The sequence below is a fragment of the Pagrus major genome, chromosome 13 (assembly GCF_040436345.1).
Source record: "Pagrus major chromosome 13, Pma_NU_1.0".
NCBI classification, from domain to species: Eukaryota; Metazoa; Chordata; class Actinopteri; order Spariformes; family Sparidae; genus Pagrus; species Pagrus major.
In genome coordinates this window covers 22,471,126-22,491,364 of record NC_133227.1, presented here as the reverse complement: position 1 = coordinate 22,491,364, position 20,239 = coordinate 22,471,126, and the positions used below count along the sequence as shown (strand labels likewise).

Genomic DNA, 20,239 nt, shown 5'->3' with positions numbered 1-20,239 from the left:
ATGGTGGCATCGCAACAACGAAAAAAGTGACAAGGAGAGGCAACAGCTTATGCAGATTAAACAAAAGTGACCTGAAATGTCGCTAACAATCTGATATTGCACGAAAAGAAACTATGTGTTAAAGGGGCTCTACTTTACAATTTGTAGCAATTTACAATTGGTCATATGTGAGCAGCACAACTTAAGTTCCACAGAGCTCTGTTGAAATGTGTATTCTGTGCGACTTGGTGCAAAAAGTTGGACTGTACTCTTGGTATCTGCCCCGACAACAACTGAGTAGGAGATTAAACATTTTTTTTCGCAGGATGTTGGACTAAAAAAATCAGAATCAGTAGCTAAGGAGACAGAAAAAGACAAAATTAAGAAAATGCACAGTATATACACTTTAATGATAAAAGAATATTAAAACAAACAAGTTAGAATCAGAAGATTAGTCATAAAAAAGCTCTGTACCTATAAAGGCATATTTCTCTCTGTTTTACAATAAGAAGAAGGCTTCAATCGTCAGTTTAGTGCCTTAAATCTTCCACTGATGGCTTCGTTTCTGTTCAGCCTAAAAGGAAAATGGTTGTCCGTGTGCGGCGAGGTCAGTTTCGGCATTGTTCCCTCTTTTGTGTGTTTTGTTCCCAGTTTGATCGTGTGCTTCAGATTTCTTTGAACCTAGAAAAAAAAGGTTACAGTTAAATGTTATATATACATATACACAGTATATAATGCTATCAAATACAATAGCCCTGCTTAAATGTTACATTTTTGTTCAGATTGTTAAAATCCTTTTTTTATATCCTCATTTTATTCCTTGTTTAAAGGAATAGTCCAGAAATACATTTATTACCTGGCTTGCCGAGAGTTAGGCCAGAAGATCTTTAGCTTAGCTTAGCATGAAGACTGGAAACAGCTCTGTCTAATTATTAAAAATAAAAAAAACTATAACTACTAACACCTCTAAAGATCACTAATTAACACGACTTATCATGACTGATTAATCCATTTAAAAATAGAAACAGTAGGTAAGAGTGACATCATTCTGCTTATCTCTGCAAGAACATGAATAAGGGAATTTCTCAAATGTTGAACCAAATAATAGAATGAATGATTACTCATCAGGTCTACCATCCTTACTAAATACAGATTTGTGATTTTAATAATGTTTTTTTTGTCCCGGCCTGGTTATCATTAAAAAAACAGGTTTTCAATCTCAAAAGTATTCCTGAGATAAATGTTAATAAAGGTAAATTTGAAAAATAGCAGTTTCTTTTTTCCTTGAGGCAAAAACCAAAGCTGACGATACTCACCCTCTGACTCGAGGGGCACGTCTACACCAACCCTGAGCTTCCTTGTAAACGAGCCTGGACAAAAACTGAAGACAAACAAATAAAGAATGCATCAGTCAGAGCGTCGTTGACAAATGTGCTGGAGAATCACATCAGTCAGGACAGTCCAATAATCTAAAACATGACTGGAATAAGCAGTAATGGCCAAAAGCCTTGCTGTATTGTAATGTCATTGAATAAAGTAATGTTTCTGACCAGGCAGGCCAAGATGTCAGCAGAGATGAGCATGTAGAAGACGTTGTTCCAGCCGGTGGGAGAGATGATGCCGGCTAACAGAGGACCCAGAGCAGCTCCTACAGAAAACACAAACACATCAGTACACAGAAATCGGTCTCCTTTAATATATGACATGACATATAGAGTAAATAACATTAAACACTATAACTCTAACTTTAAGAGTGAAATAAAATAAATCATCAAGATGAGGATGTTAAATTTCAACACTTCATACAGACCTATTGAACCAGTCCCGTCAATGATTGCCGTCACTGTTGACAATGCCCTGGAGTTTCCTCTCAGACTCTCATGTGTTCCCTGTTACACAAACACATCATCAAAGTACAGAATGTGTTTTTAACTGATGTCCACTACTTGATTTGTTAAGGCTCAATAGATGACAGGGACATAAACTGTGGGTTTCCAGAGATTCAGGTCTTACCAGGTCAGCAGATACAGCAGTAGTAATGAGGGCATACGGTCCATTCACCAGGCCTCCACACACCAGCAGCATACCTACACATGGAAGGAAGTGTTAATAAAGGCTTGTTTTCATAAAATGTTTTTTATACATGTCTATAAACAAACCAACTTTCTTTTCTTCCCTTCTAGAAAAGTACAAAAACAAGAAACACAGTAAAGAAGTCTTACCGACTGTAGTACCAAGGCTCCTTTGTCCAATGTAATTATAGAGGAACAGCTGGAACATGAAACAGAAATAATCAGCGACATCACACATTCAACTTTGTGATTAACAACTGATTAGAGAAATCAATGCTATTTTTTTAATTATCATATCATCCTACTGCCACGTACTTCTCCCACTCAAGTGCAAAGTGCCATGTGGGCGAATTTAAATATCTGTACACTTATAATGACATGATATTTTGTTGTAATGCTGGATTTGAGACAAGGGAAAGACAGAATCCATAGCACAGAAAATAACATGAAAGAAAAACTGCCTTTTCCTTTCAAGTGTTGGAACGAAGCCAGGGAGCCACTGGTTAAAGGGTTAATCTTGCAAATGTGCCGACGACCATGCTGTCATAAAATAATTCGATTTGTTGGATGACACTCACCATAGGGGCAGCACCAAGCAACATGACACAGCAAGTTGTCGCTCTCCCACCAGTGTAGTCAGACACAAGGCCGGCCATGATGCCTCCTGTGGACACAAAACACATTCGGTCAGATCATGTTTTTGAAAATTCAAATTATTGAGGCCTTTGAAATAAAATCCTGTCATATCAAGTGATATAACTGAACAGCCAGGGCTCGAAACTTACCCACGATTCCTCCGACATCAAATAGTGTTGACATGTCTCCTGCCTCTTTTGCCTTAAAATGTGCTGAAAATGAAAAACAGACCCAACATTTACTTTAAAAAATTACATTAAATGATGTGGAAATGTGTAAATCTATATTACTTTCTTTCTGAATGTGTGTAAATACTGACCAACATTTGAGATGTAGAGAGGAAGCCAGTACAGGAAAGTGTAGCTAACCAGTTTGGCGAACAGCAGACAGAGAGAGAACTCCACCACTCCCTGCAAGAGACACAAAACACCATGAAAGCCTGAATGACTATATTTCTCTGAAGACTACGTCTATATTTAATCTATGTGTCATGATTTCATCTCAGTGTCGGAGGGGCAGACTAAATTCTCAGTAAATCTCAGATAGCTTAATTTGAATTTAAAAAACTTGAAATTTGTAATTTTTTTTATTTTTTAAATCAGCATTTAAGTTACTCTGTGTGCCTTTTTATGTGATTATAACATCTTTCAAACAGTTCTCATTGCAAAAGTTTTGTTTGCAGCTAAATTAAAACCTGATGCCACAGTGTAATTCCTGGTACCAACACCAGAGGGTGCCAAAGTACGATGTTTTCAAATCCTACACAAAGTGGCTTTATGTCTTTAAAACTGTACAAATTTTCTCAATAAATACAACCTTAAAACATCAAACAAGAAGGACATTTCCATGGTTTCCACTCACAGGTATACAGAGAGCGCCACAGAAGCTGATGGCCTCGGTAGGCTCCTCAATAACCTCCACAGACTCGGTGGCGATGGCACCGTTCACAGTTCTGTCAACGTGGGACGAGTTCTGCAGGAGAGGCTCCGTCTCACCGCTCTCCTGGTCGCCCTGTGAGTCAAACACACCTGCGTAAGTTCGAGCTGTCTTGTTGCATTAGGAAAGTGAATGTTTCTGTTTTAACTCACATGGTGCTGAGGAGGAGTGCAGTTGACGTCCTCAGGTTCTGAAGAGGAGAGAGGAAAAGATGAGACTCAGAAAATGTTCTTTTATGGCAACTTGGAACTTAAAAGCAGCATTAAGGTTACTTATTTCTTTTCATTTACTTTCAACCAGGAAGAAGAAGCAGAGGATCCCAGTGGAGGCGATGATGAGTCCAGGGACGATAAAGGACATTCCCCACTCTGAAGAGACGTAGACTCCTGCAATGAGGGAGCCCAAGATGTTTCCCACTGAGGTGTGGGAGTTCCACACACCCATGATGAAGCCACGCCTGATCATCAAAACACAAGCACATAAAGGCCATGAGCATGAGCTGTTAAAGGTAAATTTATGGTAATCCTACAGAAATACAGTTTTGGATTCTAACAAGCTATTAATCAGACTTTAACATGTTCTGTTTTCTTGTGAAATATGTTTGGGAATTCAAATCAGAAGTAATTCCCTTAATAAGTCATCAACCACCGTCAAGGAATAGTTCAACATTTTGGGAACTATGCTTATTGCTTAGATGCTTTCTGTGAAATTAAGATAGATATCAATGTCTGTTTAGTATGGAGCTGCAGTCAGGACATGGTTAGCCTAGCTTTGCATGAACATTAGCAGCAGGGGCAAACAGCTAGCCAGGCTCTGCCTGCCAGAACCTAGAGTTTCTTACTGCACACAACTGCAGTAAGGGAAAGTAGTGCAAGCATTAGATCAGTTTCTCAGACACAGTCGGGGACCACAGGTTTTGGTTGATGTCTTTGTGGATCACTTCTTATTTATTCTTTCCTCTTTTCTCTTCTGAATCATAACTTTTTTACTTCTTGACTTTTTTCTTTGTCATTGCTGTTACATTCACTGTTTGTAGAAGCTGCTTGTCTGTGTCTGTTTCATTGTTAGTTTTATGCCTTCATAACAGTGTTGTATCATGTGTTTTATTCCTAAAAAGCCTAACTAGGGACAAGAACAGCAAACTACCCATGGCTAGATGTCCTATATTTACTGCATTGGTTGCATTTTATTTATATGTAATAATGCCTGCATGTATAGTCTCTGTCAAACCACCATAAATAAACAGTGGTACCAAACCTGGCAACCTTACTCTGACTGCAAGACTGATGGTGCACACAGTCACCGTACCCGTTAATCATCAAGAATATTCTAGCACCACAAATGTATGTTTTTACGTTTATGTTTGTTTTCAGATAAAACAAACAAGATACACCATGTTGAATACCAAAGTCAAGAGCTGCTGGTGGTATATTTGCAAACTTTGATAGAGCCACGTTAGCTGTGTCCTCATGCTTTCAGTTTTTATGCTGAGCTAATTTACTGAGGTTATGTTTTCACCTGTGTCTGTTGGTTAGTTAGTTTTTCAGCAGGATTACACAAAAACTACTGAACAGATTTCCACAAAACTTAGATGGAGGATGAGTCTGAGCCCAGAATACACCCCATAAACATTTAGATGATCTTTTCATGATCAACAAATAAAATCTGAGTAGATTTTGAATTTATCTCAACACAAAATGTTTACTTTTGTACTGATCAGCTTCATGTAAACACAAGATTTCAAAGCAACAAGGTTATTACACCGAACATAAACATGTCTGATTTCCTGTTAAACCTGTTTTCTATAAGTGGCCTGGTTTCTACTGTGCAAGTAAAGGGGCACTGGAAAGGGTGGAGCCCATTCAGATGGGTGTGTGACTGTTGTTTGACTTTTGTCTGAGGGATGAGCTTGTAGTTCTACTTTGATCAGTTTATGAGGTTCCACAAATATCTAAGAGGCAGTTTAGATTTATGATGTGGACTTGGATGCTAGTGGACTGAGACAAATCAAAGCCTGGTTTCACTGTGCTGTCCCAACGTGACAAATGTGTGAGTCAGCCAGCCGCAAAAAAAGCATCTAATCCTGCATAGTCAGCGGGACTGCGCCCTGTTGCACATTGAGCAGTACTCACTTCCCCTTTCCAAACCAGTTGCCGACACAAGCCACCACAGCTGGCCAACCGGTGGTCTGCATCAGCCCGTTCATGACCTGCAGGACGAAGCAAACAGAGGGAGAAACCAGTGTGTGTTAGCTAACTGCATTTAAGTCTCTTAACCCTACAACCCTACAAACATCTGACATATAGAGGAGAATGAGAGAGGACCAGTGAGCAGTGATTCTTAACATTCCCACACCGAACCTGTGCGAGCCCAAACACACTCCTGCAGTCTTATGATGCAGCTTTGAGTCATGTGATGTGCGTGAGTAAAGCCTGACTAAGCCACCGTGAGATCTATACATTTCTGAAGGGAAGTGATGATAAATGAGGTCTGTACTGACCCACAGAGCTCAGAGTGATCACACCTGTAATAGGGTAAAATGGTTGTTAATCAATACAATAAATCAGTGATTCTTTGATAGCTACATGTCGGTGCTTCAGTCTTTAAAAACTCTTTTTCAGGCTTCAGATGTTGTGTCAGCTGTTTTTTTTTCTTACAAACTTACAAACTAATCTAAAGATCTAATGAATGTGACTTTGACTCACTATTATTCATAGCATGAGCAACATTTCAACTTAAAGTTTCCCTAAGGTTGTGGCTACAGGGAGGGTCATGTGATGCACGTGAGCAGCTCATCTGACACTGCAGAGCTAAAAACAGCACTGCATTCATGAGTGGAGCACGTTATTTTATTTTATTCAACCGCACATGCACCATAACAGCAGACTTTTGGATCAGTCGAGTGTAATTTTAACGAGTGTTAAAGCCTTTTTTAATGATGAAAAAAAAGAAAAAATATTGAGGGAATAGGGAAATTATTATAGGCAATTTCTGAAACAAGTAAACTGGAAAATAACTCTTTATACACAGCAAACAAAACTAGCCTGTGTACAAAATTGTGTTTTCTCCAACTATTATATGACTCAAATCTTATAGAGGATTAGGGAACTTGATTCACACGAGAAATTCACAGCAGTAATATCATTTTCAGTACAGTGGTTTTATGTCACCAGTCCAAGGGATCTGAAAAAAAAAATGAAGTGAAACAAAACTACTTTCTTTGTACTAGGGGAACTGAGTGTGCCTCCACACTGGGAGCTACATTCATCTTCTTAAGAGTTGAGTGACCAGGGAAACCTGGCTTGTGCATGTTGGTATGGCTGAGAGTTTGGTGAGCAGTCAGCAATAAACAGCTCATCTGATCTCTGTGCTTCCTGTTTTCTGCCCGAAAGCAATTTTGCTGTATGTGGTAGTTCTGCCTGGCAAAATAGATGAGGGGTTGTTGATCACCATTCAAAACTTCTTTGAAAAGTTAGATTTTGGAGGTTTTTGTTTTGTGTGGATCGCATGAAACGACTCTTGGCATTGTCAGCGTGTTCCTATAAAAACATGCAATTAGGGAAGGACTTGTTGTGGATAGTGATAGCTTTTACAGTAGCCAATAGCGCTAAATGTGTGTTATACCCCCCGCCATGGAGCTGGCGGTCCAATCCAATCCAATCCAACTTTATTTACTTTACCACAACTCTGCGCAGACTGGCAGCTCCCAGTGAACACGGGCGGACTGGTCCGGAGGTGTTCATTAGGAGGCTGCTGGTTGGCATTAGTTAGCAGTCACTTCAGCAACAGCATAGTTGCAGAGTTGAGGCGAAGTAGTCGGAGGACAGGGGAAAATACCTCCTCCATAAAAAAATGAGCCTGTTTTACCAAAATCAGTGAATAAAGTTGTGTTTTTGTAAAAGTTTTTTTTGTTTGTTTGTTGCACAAGTTATAAATGTATGATTTTGTACAGTAATCCGTGAGGCCCAGTCCTCAGAAACACTCTGGCTGTGTCCTTCTTTTTATATTTCCATGGCATGGGTGAGTCATCAACATTTTTTTAATTGTTTTCCAGGAAGTTACAAACCAGCCATTATTGGGCCTGATACTGGAGTATATGTGAGATATAGAGCAAGACATATGTGATAAAAACACTTAAACAATCATCCCCTTGGTACAATGCATATCCATATTAAATTTAATGGCAATACGGCCAGTAGTAGTTGAAATTAAGTTTCTAGACAGAATGACAAATCAGCTGACATTACCACCCGTCTGTCTTAATGATACTACTTAATGATAATGTCTTAATGATACTTCTGCTCCCAACCAGAACCCATCAGGGAAACTGTGTTTATACCCTGCCATTGTGGTGTCTTTACCTGGATGAAGGCGTAGTACCCTAAAGAGTGGATTTTCCAGTAGAAGCCGAGGCCAAACAGACATGTGAACAACCCACTCGTCAGCATCCCGAAGCTCAGGTAGTACCGCAGAGGCAGGCGCTCCCCAAATATCCCACTGTGAACACGAGAAAGAGTTATGAGACAATATAGCACACACCACACACGCAGTGAGACAAAGCATAACAACTGTCAGCAACAGCACGTACAAACCTGATAAACATGCCGAAGGCATAGGCAACCAGGAAGGAGTTATCCAAGACCCCGAACAGTGTCTGGTAGTTGTCCTGGTCTAGAGAGAAGACAACGATGAAACTGTTACCTTTCTCCTTATCATCATTTATAACTCTGGATGTGTTTCCCCCAATTAATCAACAGCTTCCCAAACACCAACACAGCCACTTGTGTTCACTGACTGAGCGAGGAAATTAAAATGGGAATTCAACCCAGGATCACTGTGATTCCCAAATTAAAAGCCTTCCTTTACTGTAGTCTGATACCAGTACTCATTACTGGGAATGAAAATGCAAGACAATCTCTATGTAGTGAAGGTTTTAGCTGGTTAAGAGGTTTTATGGGAAAAAAAAGTGTGTTTTCACTTCAACATATTATACTTCGGCTTGGTGTATTTTTCTACAAGGGAACGAAACACTTACTTCAATCTAATCCACCTGTCTGCCACAATACAGGTGTGTGTGTGGTGTAAAGACAGGAGAATGATCTTCATTATTTATGTAATGAGCAAGCCATACAGTGATAATGATTAAAGGACACTCAAACATCAATCAGGCTGTGACTGTCACTGCCAGCTGTAGGGGGATTTCTGCAACCTGTCAGGGTTTAACTGGCTACTTCACAAGCACATTATTGCACTATATATTTGCTTATACATAAGTTCATTTTTGTTTATTTACTATATTAAAATTCTGAGGATCAAGAAATCCCTGATATGCTCTTATATAACAATATATTACTTATCATCGACTCAATAGTGGAGTGTTCGAGTTGAATACAGAAGACTTACCGAAGGGAGCCCAGTCGCACCAAGTATCATTATCAGTTATGTTAAGGTCTGCAGGGCGAACAACTGTGGAGCAGTTTCTGTGCAGTTGACTCTGAGTATCAGACAGAAAAACACAGAAGGAAGAAGGTGAATTGATACAAAACTCGCAGACACAGTAGCATAAAGTTCTAGACAGGCTACAAGAAAACATAGGAATGTGTTAAATTCAGCTGTCATCAAGTCTTTGGTCCATGTTTGGATATACAGGGGTTGCATGAACTTGTGATTGCAGAAAATATGCCTTTTCTCAATGTGCAATCTTTATATTTCATTCCTTATCCATTCCTGTCCTACCACCCCATCAAACTATAACCATTAAGAACATTCATACCAGAGATACTGCATGTTTATAAACCATTTACTAAAAGAAATTGAATCAGTTGTACTTAGCCAAAACAAAGCAACGTGGCAACATGAAATGAAGATAAAGATGTCTTTTTCATGATTTCCAAACTCATATGAAGGAGCGCCACACGGCTGTTGATGACGTGTGACCCACACTTGTCAAGTTCCTGCAAAAACCCTGTAAAAACTGCAGGCTGAATTGTTTTCAGTTACCTTAACAATGCTGATAGGTTTCCGTGAAAGATGGTATGCCGTGTAGAAGAGGAAGGTGAGGAAAAGAATGAAACTGCGATACCTGTAAAAGACAGATTGAAATGAAGATGTGGTGGAAAACAGAAGGACAAAGGACCAAAATGGAGCGCAAAACAAAATAAATATAAATCTAAGCTGCATTTACTGTATGTTTTGTCCTCTTTACTACAGCATTAATCATCTCATGACTCCTCACATTTATCTTGTGACCCTTTAAAGGGGGTCTGACTCTGAGGTTAAGAACACTGGACTAAAGTAACAGGTAGTTTAGCATATATATTGTAAAAAAAGTAGCTAAAGTGACCAACACTTTGAAAAGGTACAACAGTAAAATGTTTCCTACACATTGATGTCTCATTCCAATAATGTCATAATAATTTAACATCCATAGGCACCATTTTTTCTGAAGACTGAGTGTTTTCCTTCTAAGAACATTCAGCTGACAGTACCATTAATGGAGTATTTTTACACTGCTGTAAGGACATGAGTACTTCCTCTACCACTGTCTGAAATTGTGTCAGCAAAAACACACAAAACAGATCAGATATAGAGCAGGGCTGTTGTATTCATTTGCATTACTGTACAGGTGCACCAAACATACAGTACGTAGATATAGATCAGTGTTTATGGCATGTCCAAGTGTAGTGACTCAACAATGTCAGGCTTGTTCAGCTCTTCATTATGTTGTTTATCACATACACTAGAAACATGGCATGGCAGTGTGAGGGAGCGTTTTTAATTAACATGAACTATACATTACTCTGAAGTTTTTCAAAGTATTTTGCAACAGAGAGACTGCTGGACACTACTGATCGTGTGTAAACATGCTCCTAACAATGCATAAAAACAAATGCTTCAACATTTAATTTTATGCAATCACTACTAAAACTATGACATGATAATTCTACTAGTTAATCAACAAAAAAGAAAATGATTTGTCTTCATGATATATTGATAAAAGATCAACTTTCTTAGTCAAATGTCATATGTGATGGTTTCATCTTCTCAAATATGTGAATTTGATTATTTTTCCTTGTCTTATATTATGGTAAAAATACAGTTTATCGGGTTTGGACTGTTGGTTGAATACAAAATGCTATTTGAGGGCAACTCCCTTGGGCTTTGGGGAATTATGTTGGCCATTTTTCACTGTTTTCAATGATAGCAGATTACTTGATAATGAAAATAATTATTTGCTGCAGCCCTACTCAGATGAATCCATGATTATAACACTGTTTTATTATATGAATTTTGTTAGTTACAAGTTGTTTTTAGATATTAGTCAAAATAATAATAAAAAAGATTTGTTTTTAAATCATTTCTACTTTTAAATCTCTAATTATTATTATTATTATTATTCCATCCAGGTGGGGAAGGACTTTCTTACTAAACTGCTGAACCACTGCTGAGTTTTAGCTGCTGTAATATCAGCAAAACAAAGTAATGACTATTCCCCAAAGTGTCAGCTGCTAGCAGTGTGGAGTGATATTATTAGAAACTGAGATGTTATTACATTAAAGTGCCCCACGGCAAATTCCTTAAATGCTGGATGTCGACCGTATCGATTCGTTAAAGGGCAAAACTGTGTCAATAATAGAGGAAGCTTTAAACTGCCTGTTTTTTAAATGGAGTTTGGCGTGGCTCCGGATTCTCACAGCAGAACCCTTAACAGAAAACAGCGAAAACAAGCCGTAGTGACGAGTTTGTAACATGTTTTAACATGTAGGAAAATTAGGTTACTGTACTGGGTTCACTCACCACAATAAAAAATTGACAGAATGTGAGTTAATCGATGTGGTTAAGCCAATCATTTACAGCAGGGAGATAAGTTAACACACATGCAGAGCAGCTAGCCGCTCTCTCTGAACCCCGACGGCCGTAACGAGGCTGGAAGTGAGGAGAACAATGGGAATGAACGATAATGGAAACTTACCAACTATCTCGAGAAAAGGACGTGATAAGTCGTATGCCGGGAGCCAGAGACCGCTTCATTTTTCGATGAAAACTTTTGTAAAACTTGACAGAAAATCACTCAGACTTTGGTCGCAGACATGTCCTCGTAGCACTTCGTTATATGGGACAATTGAGGCACAGCTGGACTGTAGTTAATTTACTACAGTTGTATTAAGAGGAGGAGAAGATAAGCGGCCCGTGTATTAACGAGTTGTAGCAGCAAGTTGGCTGACCCGGGACAAAAACAAAAGCTCACTCGTACCAAACGTAAACGGACCCGGTAGATAAAGGTTGAGAGTAGATGTTAGCTGCTAACAGAGTAAAGCAGCGACCATGTAGCCTCCTGGTGGGAGATACAGTCCGTAAACATCCAGCAGTTCTCCATGCTGTACGGCTGAGTTTATATGGGCCGGTCCGGACAGACAGCCTACCTCCGTGCAGCTGTAACACACCTACAGGCTCAAAAAACACGTCCGGTGTGAATACAAAAACAGTTGTTGTTATTATTATTAGCCGGAAAGTGTTTATTCCACAAGATTTTTCCAGTCGGAGCCTCCCGGCCGGTCACGTGACCGTCTCCTGCTACGTCACGGAAGAACAGGAAACAGCTGAGGTGAGGAGCAGCTGATACTCCTACGTGGTGCCCAATGTGAGGGGACCCCTGTACGTGGTCCTGACAACACCGTAATGGTCGACAGATGATTAGCTGGATAAGAAATAAGTGACACACAATATCTGCTAATGAAAAATACCTCTTATTGTGGTTAATCTTTATAATTTTTTAGCCTTTTCTTGTGTAAAAAAAAGTACAAACCAGCAAAATGTACAAAAAGCAAGTTTCTGCCAGTTCAAGAAAAGATATAATAACATGAAAACTAAGCTTGATGAAAAAAATATTCCCATGGTAAATTGTAATTGTGAGATAAAAAGTCAAAATTATGGATTTAAAGTCAAATTATGTGATATAAAGTTGAAATTGTTAGATAAAAAGTCAAAATTATGACACAAAAAGTCAGATTTATCAGCTAAAAAGTCATTATTATGTGATAAAAACCAGACTTGAACCATGAAACCAGACTTGATGCTCATAGTGGTACCTGGGTCAGTAAAATTTAAATCCTCTACATATTTCATTAAATAGAGGATTCACTGTTTCCACTGTCTATTCACAGCTTTTGAAATCTTAACAAAATGCAAATAAAAAACATTTGACAGCCTTAAAATTCCTTTAAAAATATCTAAATATTGCCAGTTTACAAAATAGATGTACAACTATATAATGACTATACGAATGGCACTGGGGAGGACAATATAAATACATAATACAAAATGTAAACCTCTATAACCATTTAGAGAATAAATGTAAGCATCTCAACAGAAATTAATCCATTATAAAAACAAACACATTTTATAATAATTTTAATATTTATAAGCATTTTATAAGACTGAACCAGTAAGTCTTAATAGGATCACACTTCTGATTGATTGTAAGAAGCATTTAATTAAAAACATCACAAAATTGAGCTTTTCATTGTTTTTCTTTCAAACACAGCCCTGAAGAAAATCGACACGACTGAACAGATTCCTACAAATTCCACACAACAAACAGCAAATCCTCAAAACCACATTCTCAAGTTTACACATGTACTGACTTCCCCGATGCTTAACTAATTACATGTAGAGTGCGCAAACATACAGATTTTTTAAAAAATGATCAATAAATAAACTAAAAATAAGTTCATGTGAGGTTTTAAAATATATCTAATAAACAAAATGTAGAATTTGCACTGAGAACAGACTCAGAACTATATCTGTCAATCTGCTGCCAATGTGACAGCTTTATCAAGAACAGCAAACAAAATGAAAAGCAATCACACAACAAACGCGTAAAACTGCAATAAAACAATTTTGACTAAACACTTTCCAGCCTCAAAAGGTAATGTTCAATGTGCTTAAAACAGGAACGCTGGTAAACGGTCTGTATTTAACTATAGATTAATAAGTGACTCGGACAGTTCCTGTTGTCCACAGCTGATTAACAGTCAAGTGTATGAAAAGCTTCTCCTTCGGCTCATTAAATCCCAGCAGCTGAAGGCAGCAGGACAGATATGTTGATGAATCTGCAGCCTCTGATCTGAGAAGTGCCTCACCAGAGTGCAGAGCCATTACACACAGCTGTCCTTCATTAAATCATATGCAAATGACATCAAGCTGCTACAAAATAACCACACACACCTCCACACACAATGTGAAATACAGATTGTGGCTGAATTAGCATCCAATTGATGCGATCGTTTTAAAAGCTTCCACAAGCTGTCTTTTTATTATTCATTTGGCCATTTCGATTCATAATCCAGAAACCATCAATGTCTGTACAAAATTTAGCACCAATCCATCGAGTAGATGTTGAGTATTTCACAGGATAAGTGAAAACTTGCTGGTAGAACAGGATGAAAAGACAAGGATGACCAAAGTCTTGTGTATTCATCTTCTATGAAAAAATAAATATCCGTCCAAAATGTCATGGCAATCCACCTGATATTTGTTGAGTTATTTCTAGACTTGAAAACGGCTATCATTCTCCGAAAACGTTGAACTGTTCCTTTAAACAGGCAGCAAGGAGCCTGTTTGTACCAGACAACATCCACTGCAGTTCATCAACTTCCTTTACTGCAACTCCAAACTCAACATTGTTGAATGCAGCGCCTTGGCATACTCTGTGGAAGAGACAAACGCTTCTGTCAACAATGTTTTCATGTTTAGTTTCATTGAAGGTGAATAGTGGAGTGTGTAGAGAGCGAGGCAGGTGGCTGTGTGTGTGCAGCGAGTACCTTTGGGATTGTTGTGGAAGACACAGTTGTTAGCGCAGGTGTCGGGGTGGGAGTCCCAGAAGGAGGACGCACAGCAGCAGAGAGGAGGGAGCTCCAGCTTCTCCTGAGACAGTCGCTCCTTCATCTGAGCTCTCAGAGCGTCAATGAACCTGCAGAGAGTTCAAATCAACCCGTTTATCAGGGCAGCTTCACTTTGTGAAGACACATAGGCCCTGCTCCTGATTTGCATGAAGTTACTTTCCATGAAGGAGATACTTGTATCAGACAGCTGTTTCAGTTTGTCAATGTATATTATGTCTGTCCCTATCAAATCAACCATAAATAAATCATTTTAAAATTAAGTGTTTGGGTTGTTTTAACCTGATGATGCAGCTGTCCGTTTCAACTAACCATTTGACCAGTAACAACAATATCCCCAGACTCCCTTACAAATTCAGGATTTTAAGAGTTGTTACATGAGGAGAAAATTAACAAATTTTGTGAAACGGCTTCAACATACTGAAAATAATCGGTGCCTTCTTGTAACAAAACCAAATCCCATGAAGTTATATGGATATGGTAACTCAGCTGGAGCCACAAAAGGCATTAATCAACTTTTCACATATGCAGTAGTGTTCCCTCACACCTGTAAACAGACTTTGATGTGCAAGATCAGCAGAGTTCCCCATTAAACTTTAGCTACTTAATCTCCATTAAATACCTCGCAGTTACTTTCCCTTTCTCCTCTTTCTTCCTCCTCTGAAGCTCCTTAGCTCTGTCCTCCTCCTCCAGCTTCAATCGCTCCAGAATCAGCAGCTCTCTCTCCTCCAGCTTCTGTCGGGCCTCCGCGAGGTGCTGAACTCTCTCCAACCTTCTCTCTTCCTCCAGACGAATCTGCTCCTTCTCTGCTTTGATCCTTCAGTGGAGAGGGGAACAATTGAGAGGACATTTTCACTGAGACCAAAGAATCACATGCAATTTGATTCATATGCCAGTATTTTAGTCAGTCTGTATGCTGTACAAAGAAGCAGAATATCGAGCCATTTAGTGTCAAAAAAATCTATCAATGTTTTAATATTGTTTCTGCTGTGAATGAAAAACATTATAAATAACTTAAACTTAGAGAGCCATCTCTCAAAGCTGCAGAGGTTGATAGATACTCTAAAGACTAATTGTACACCAATAAGAGGAAGTGATGCAGGAGAAAATATTGCGGTCACCTTGCCGTCCTCTTCAGGTGTTTCCTGTGCTGTTTGTTCTCCTTCACTTGCTCTCTCTCGATGTTCATGTACAGACGGCGGTGCATCAGGAACTGAGACTGACGCTGCAGAGAGACAAATTACTGTAACATTTGGTCTGACAGGGCTTGAACACACAAAGCCAAAGGTTAAATATCTACCTGTCTTTTCAGTTCTTCTGTGTCAGTCAGAGGCCACAGAACACGTGGGACTCCGTGGTTGGACTGGGAAATAGGATCAGGCTGTGATTTGTCAGAATCCCACGACACAGGTCCACTCAGCTGAAACAGTCAGAGTCAGAGTCAGATTACCAGGTCCATGTTTGGGGGTTAGATCTACTGTTAACTGATCAACATTATCATAAAACACAGGAGAACTGACTGTGTAAGTATTTTCCCTCTTTCTTTTGACAGACCTAAATCATCACTGGTGCAGCCACCTGATTGAAGTTGCTTAACACATTAACTGGAGAACACCTTTAGGATAAACTCAACTCATTCTTAACAAATCTGCATCAAATTTGGCCCAAACAGCATTATTCATTGTTGTTCCTTGTTAGAAGCCTGGACTTGTAGTGAATCACAAGGCGTTAGAGGGAAATGGAAATTATACAAATAAACTATCATGAACTTTGTACACTTCCATAATGTTTTCAGACATGTGGTGAAGTGAAACATCACATCTCGTTCTGTAAACACCGGTCAAATGGAACATGCCCCAGTTTAACACTGTGTCATTACGCTCTATCAGCTATCTCTAGGAATATCATGCCATAAAGTTTGAATTATCTGGGTTTATGAGTTGGCGAGAGACACCTGAGGACATGTTTTAAGATGTTTTAGGGTTTCGTGATGCTGCTGTCTAATTTGAAGAGGCCTTCTGCTACTCTGAACTGGAACACAGCTTCTCTGAATAACTCACACAACATCTGGTCTAGCCTGGCTTACAGTCTGATTAGACAAACTTGAATTATTTGGCCATTTAAAATGTTATGTTTGGCACAAAACAAACACCACACACTAGCATTTCCACCACAGGGCTTTTAAAAAACCCTTAGCTGGTCAGACTTCCCAACTACTATCATGCCAAAAACGTTCTCCAAGCACCAGTGACAGCCACTTAATGCAACTTAAGTCAAGCTGCATTGCACATAATATTTAGTTAAAACTGTTGACACAATTCAAGTTATTGAGGATTAACCTCAAATGTCTGAATATCAAACTGAAAAATAGCTACATCTCTGTGATTTTTAGCCTGTATTTGTTTACATTTTGGTTAATCTGCTCCAATCATGAGGCAGTAACTATGAGTTGTTTCTGTTTTCTTTAACCATGAATGTACAGAAGATCATTGAATTACTTAGTTACTAAGTTATAATGAGTGCCTTTTCAAATGATTTCTAAGGACATCAACACCCCTATCACTGGAAAGAGTGAGTTTTGCTTTATGTCTGTTCCATATTAACTGAATTATGACTCTGAGAAGACGTGAGTGTGTGTTGAGGCCAATTCTGTCAGCTGACACCTAAGTGGAAAGACAAAATATTACTGTAGAATTAAAGTTGTTGTATGCATCTGTTCAGACTGCATTTTCTGCTCATATCCATATATTTAGATTTGTTACACCCCTTCTTGATACACAGTGAACCTGCAATGAAATGAAAGTTATCTGTACCAGTACTGGCTGAAATGGCACTGAAAATAATTTGAATGATATTAGAGAATGTCTGCATATATCATTTAGGATTTTATGTTTAAAAGATGCCCACACAGACTGAGACATGATAAAGGGTATTCATTAACCGTCTGCTGAACGAGAGGACACTCGTGTTGACTGGTGAAGAGATGATCATCTCCCTCGTCTTCTTCTCCCTCAACATCCTCCTCTTCCACTTCCTGCTCTGCCCTCAGCATGACAGATCCAGCTTTCTTTTGGATGTAGAGGAAAATTATTTTTTTATTACACCATAAATGCACACAATTATAGGAACTATAAGTTTATAAAAGAGGAACAAGTGTGAGACAGAGGCACTCACATGTCTGGTTGGAGAGATTTTCCATTGACCTCCAGGAAGGTCTGACGTCATTTCCCCATGCGGGATCATCCGACAGGCGGCCAGTCTGAGTTTGACCTGCTTCATGCCTTCAATCGCCTGGAAAAAAAGACGTGGAAATAAATAATCCTCCAGATTAATCACTGTCACATTTTTTTATTACTCACACAAGGAAACAATACAATCATTCTGACCCTGCAGACCAAATACTGAAGAAAATAGGAACAGATAGAGCTGGCAGTACATCGCAAAGGAAGCCACTGGGTTCAATTACTTGATAATATAAGACCCTCTCACCTCCTGAGAGCCCCTTTCCATCACCCTCTGTTGTGCAGCACCTCCGGCACCAGACATCAGCTTTTCAACAGCAGACACATGGTGGGTCCAGGCCTGAAACTTCTGGTGTGGGAGTCTCCTGTCAGGTTTCACCTTGACAGAAACACACAGTTTTACATTGTGGAGGTCAATCAGGCTTTTTGTAGTATCAAAACAATTAGTCAATTGATTGATGAATGAGTCACACATCAGAAAAAACAATCTCCAATAATTTGTATTGTGAGGATTTGCTCTTGTTCTGTTTTACTTGATCTTAAACAGATTGACTGGACTGTAGGTTGTATAAAGTAATTTAAATAAATGTGAAATAGTGATGAGCATTTCCGCTATTTTTTGACACTTTACAGACTATATGTTTGATCAACTGAATGAAAAAATTAACTGACAGTTATTCCATAAATTTAAAATACTCAAATGTGCGTGAAAAAAGCCATTGAGAGCTAGTGCAATCTCAAGAATGCTTCACTGTTAGTCAAAGTAATGTCATCTTTACCGGTGGCTGCTGTCTCTTCTTGCTGACTCGAACTTGCTGTGCCACACGATGGCGTACTTCATCTTGAAACCGACGAAGGCTCTCTTCATTCTCCCTCCTCTTTTCTGCCTGGATCTCCTCAGTTAGCAAAGCGAGAGACTGAAACAAGACATGAGAAGATTGTTTGGACTACTTTCGGGACAAAAAATATTTGATTTTGCGGGATAATACTTCTTTACATTTACTTGAGTAACAATTTGAATAATAGATGCTGGTGTATTGCACATATCTCAGCATCAGTGCATATGTTAACCCATATGTAACAAGAAATGTCTGTAAAAGAATACCAAACCAGCCCTGCATCAAAATTGCATGTGCTAAGGGGTAAAATTAAGATACAGCCACCAGTCAAATGCTGGCAGTATACACACAGTATATACAAAGTATACAGGTGGCTATTAGATTTGCTTCACTCTCCAACAATGGTAATCTATTGAGTGGCTTGTAATATTTGAAAATTTGAACATCTAAGAGCCATTTGGTCGGTGGACAGAAAAAAGAAGTTAATTCATATGGATATACTATAATTGGATATGTAATAATAATAATAATAATAATAATAATAATTTTATCAGATTTTAAAAACCTCAAATATCAATATCAGTATCGGTCAGACTTTAACACATTTCTTTAAGTGTAAATGGCTCTTTGGCAAAACAAACAAACAAAAAAAAACATGCAACATTTCCCTATTAGATATTATGATGTTTCCTTATTTTAATGCTTTATTGTCATTTCCACATCTCGTTATCTTGATTTTTTGGCATTGATTTGGAGTCACTGGGTCACACTGACATGGACGCTATTGAAAAGAAATTGTCATAATAAATATTCATATAAAATAGGTCAACACTGGGGTCAGTAGCAGCCCAAATAAAGAAGAAGAAAATCCGATGTCAAACAAAACTCTTCATTCCCTGAACCTGCAGGCTGCCTGGTCATAACGGTGTCTAACAGCCTGACAACAGAGTCAAAGCTTTGCTCATTAGCGTTAAATGCCAAACTCACACACGGGTGCTCCAGGCAGTCCTGTCCGCCCTCCACCCAGGCTCCCACCGCCACCACCTTCGGGTTCCTCTCGGCCAGCACCTTGTTGGCTCTGGAGGGTGGCGGGTCCGTCTTGCTCCGGCTGGCCGAAGCTTTACACCTGCGGTTCGTTGAAGTTACAAGCCGGCTAGCACTCATTGGTGACGGTAGCGTCTGCTAACTTAAGCTAATGCTAACTCACGGCTTAAGATCCTCTCGCTATCCAGTTGCCGTGGTTACACATTGACGTAACGTTACAGCAGTTTTGTCGACTGTATTACGCACTGGTACGATTAATATGTTCACCAGAATAAAAGAGAAAACTGAGAAAACCCCTGTAACGTTTGTCTGTGAGCACCAACAGGTTTGTTTTGTTTGAGTTTCGCTCACTTCGTCTTCTTTGAGTTTCTGGCGTTTGCCAAACAGCTCAATGGCGCATTACTGCCCCCCTCTGGACAGGAGGCGAGACCGTGAAACTGCATTATGCCTGAACACAATGAAAAACAGGGATCCATCCATCCATCCATAATAATAATAATAATAATAATAATTATAATAATAATAATAATAATAATAATAATAATAAGTGACCCCAATCACTACCTTCTCTCATCAGCAGAAGGCAGTTT

At 39.0% G+C, this 20,239-nt stretch overlaps 2 protein-coding genes across 2 annotated transcripts; both read right to left on the bottom strand.

Moving 5' to 3' along the window:
* Nucleotides 1–370: 370 nt before the first annotated feature.
* Nucleotides 371–12,192, bottom strand: slc37a2 (solute carrier family 37 member 2). Its single transcript, XM_073479192.1, has 18 exons — nt 11,596–12,192; nt 9,624–9,705; nt 9,027–9,117; nt 8,216–8,294; nt 7,985–8,120; nt 5,756–5,832; nt 3,914–4,080; nt 3,776–3,813; nt 3,549–3,698; nt 3,007–3,097; nt 2,837–2,899; nt 2,630–2,715; nt 2,202–2,250; nt 1,993–2,066; nt 1,790–1,868; nt 1,530–1,627; nt 1,296–1,360; nt 371–660 (listed from the first exon to the last, which is right to left on the bottom strand). The coding sequence occupies exons 1-18, from the start codon at nt 11,652–11,654 to the stop codon at nt 645–647; spliced, it is 1,500 nt and encodes a 499-aa protein (XP_073335293.1). The 5' UTR covers nt 11,655–12,192; the 3' UTR covers nt 371–644.
* An 825-nt stretch (nt 12,193–13,017) lies between these two features.
* Nucleotides 13,018–19,989, bottom strand: ccdc15 (coiled-coil domain containing 15). Its single transcript, XM_073479191.1, has 10 exons — nt 19,593–19,989; nt 18,546–18,683; nt 18,014–18,145; nt 17,699–17,815; nt 17,466–17,591; nt 15,825–15,944; nt 15,646–15,749; nt 15,147–15,341; nt 14,447–14,595; nt 13,018–14,332 (listed from the first exon to the last, which is right to left on the bottom strand). Exons 1-10 carry the CDS (start codon nt 19,767–19,769, stop codon nt 14,283–14,285), a joined length of 1,308 nt encoding a protein of 435 aa, XP_073335292.1. The 5' UTR covers nt 19,770–19,989; the 3' UTR covers nt 13,018–14,282.
* Nucleotides 19,990–20,239: the final 250 nt, after the last annotated feature.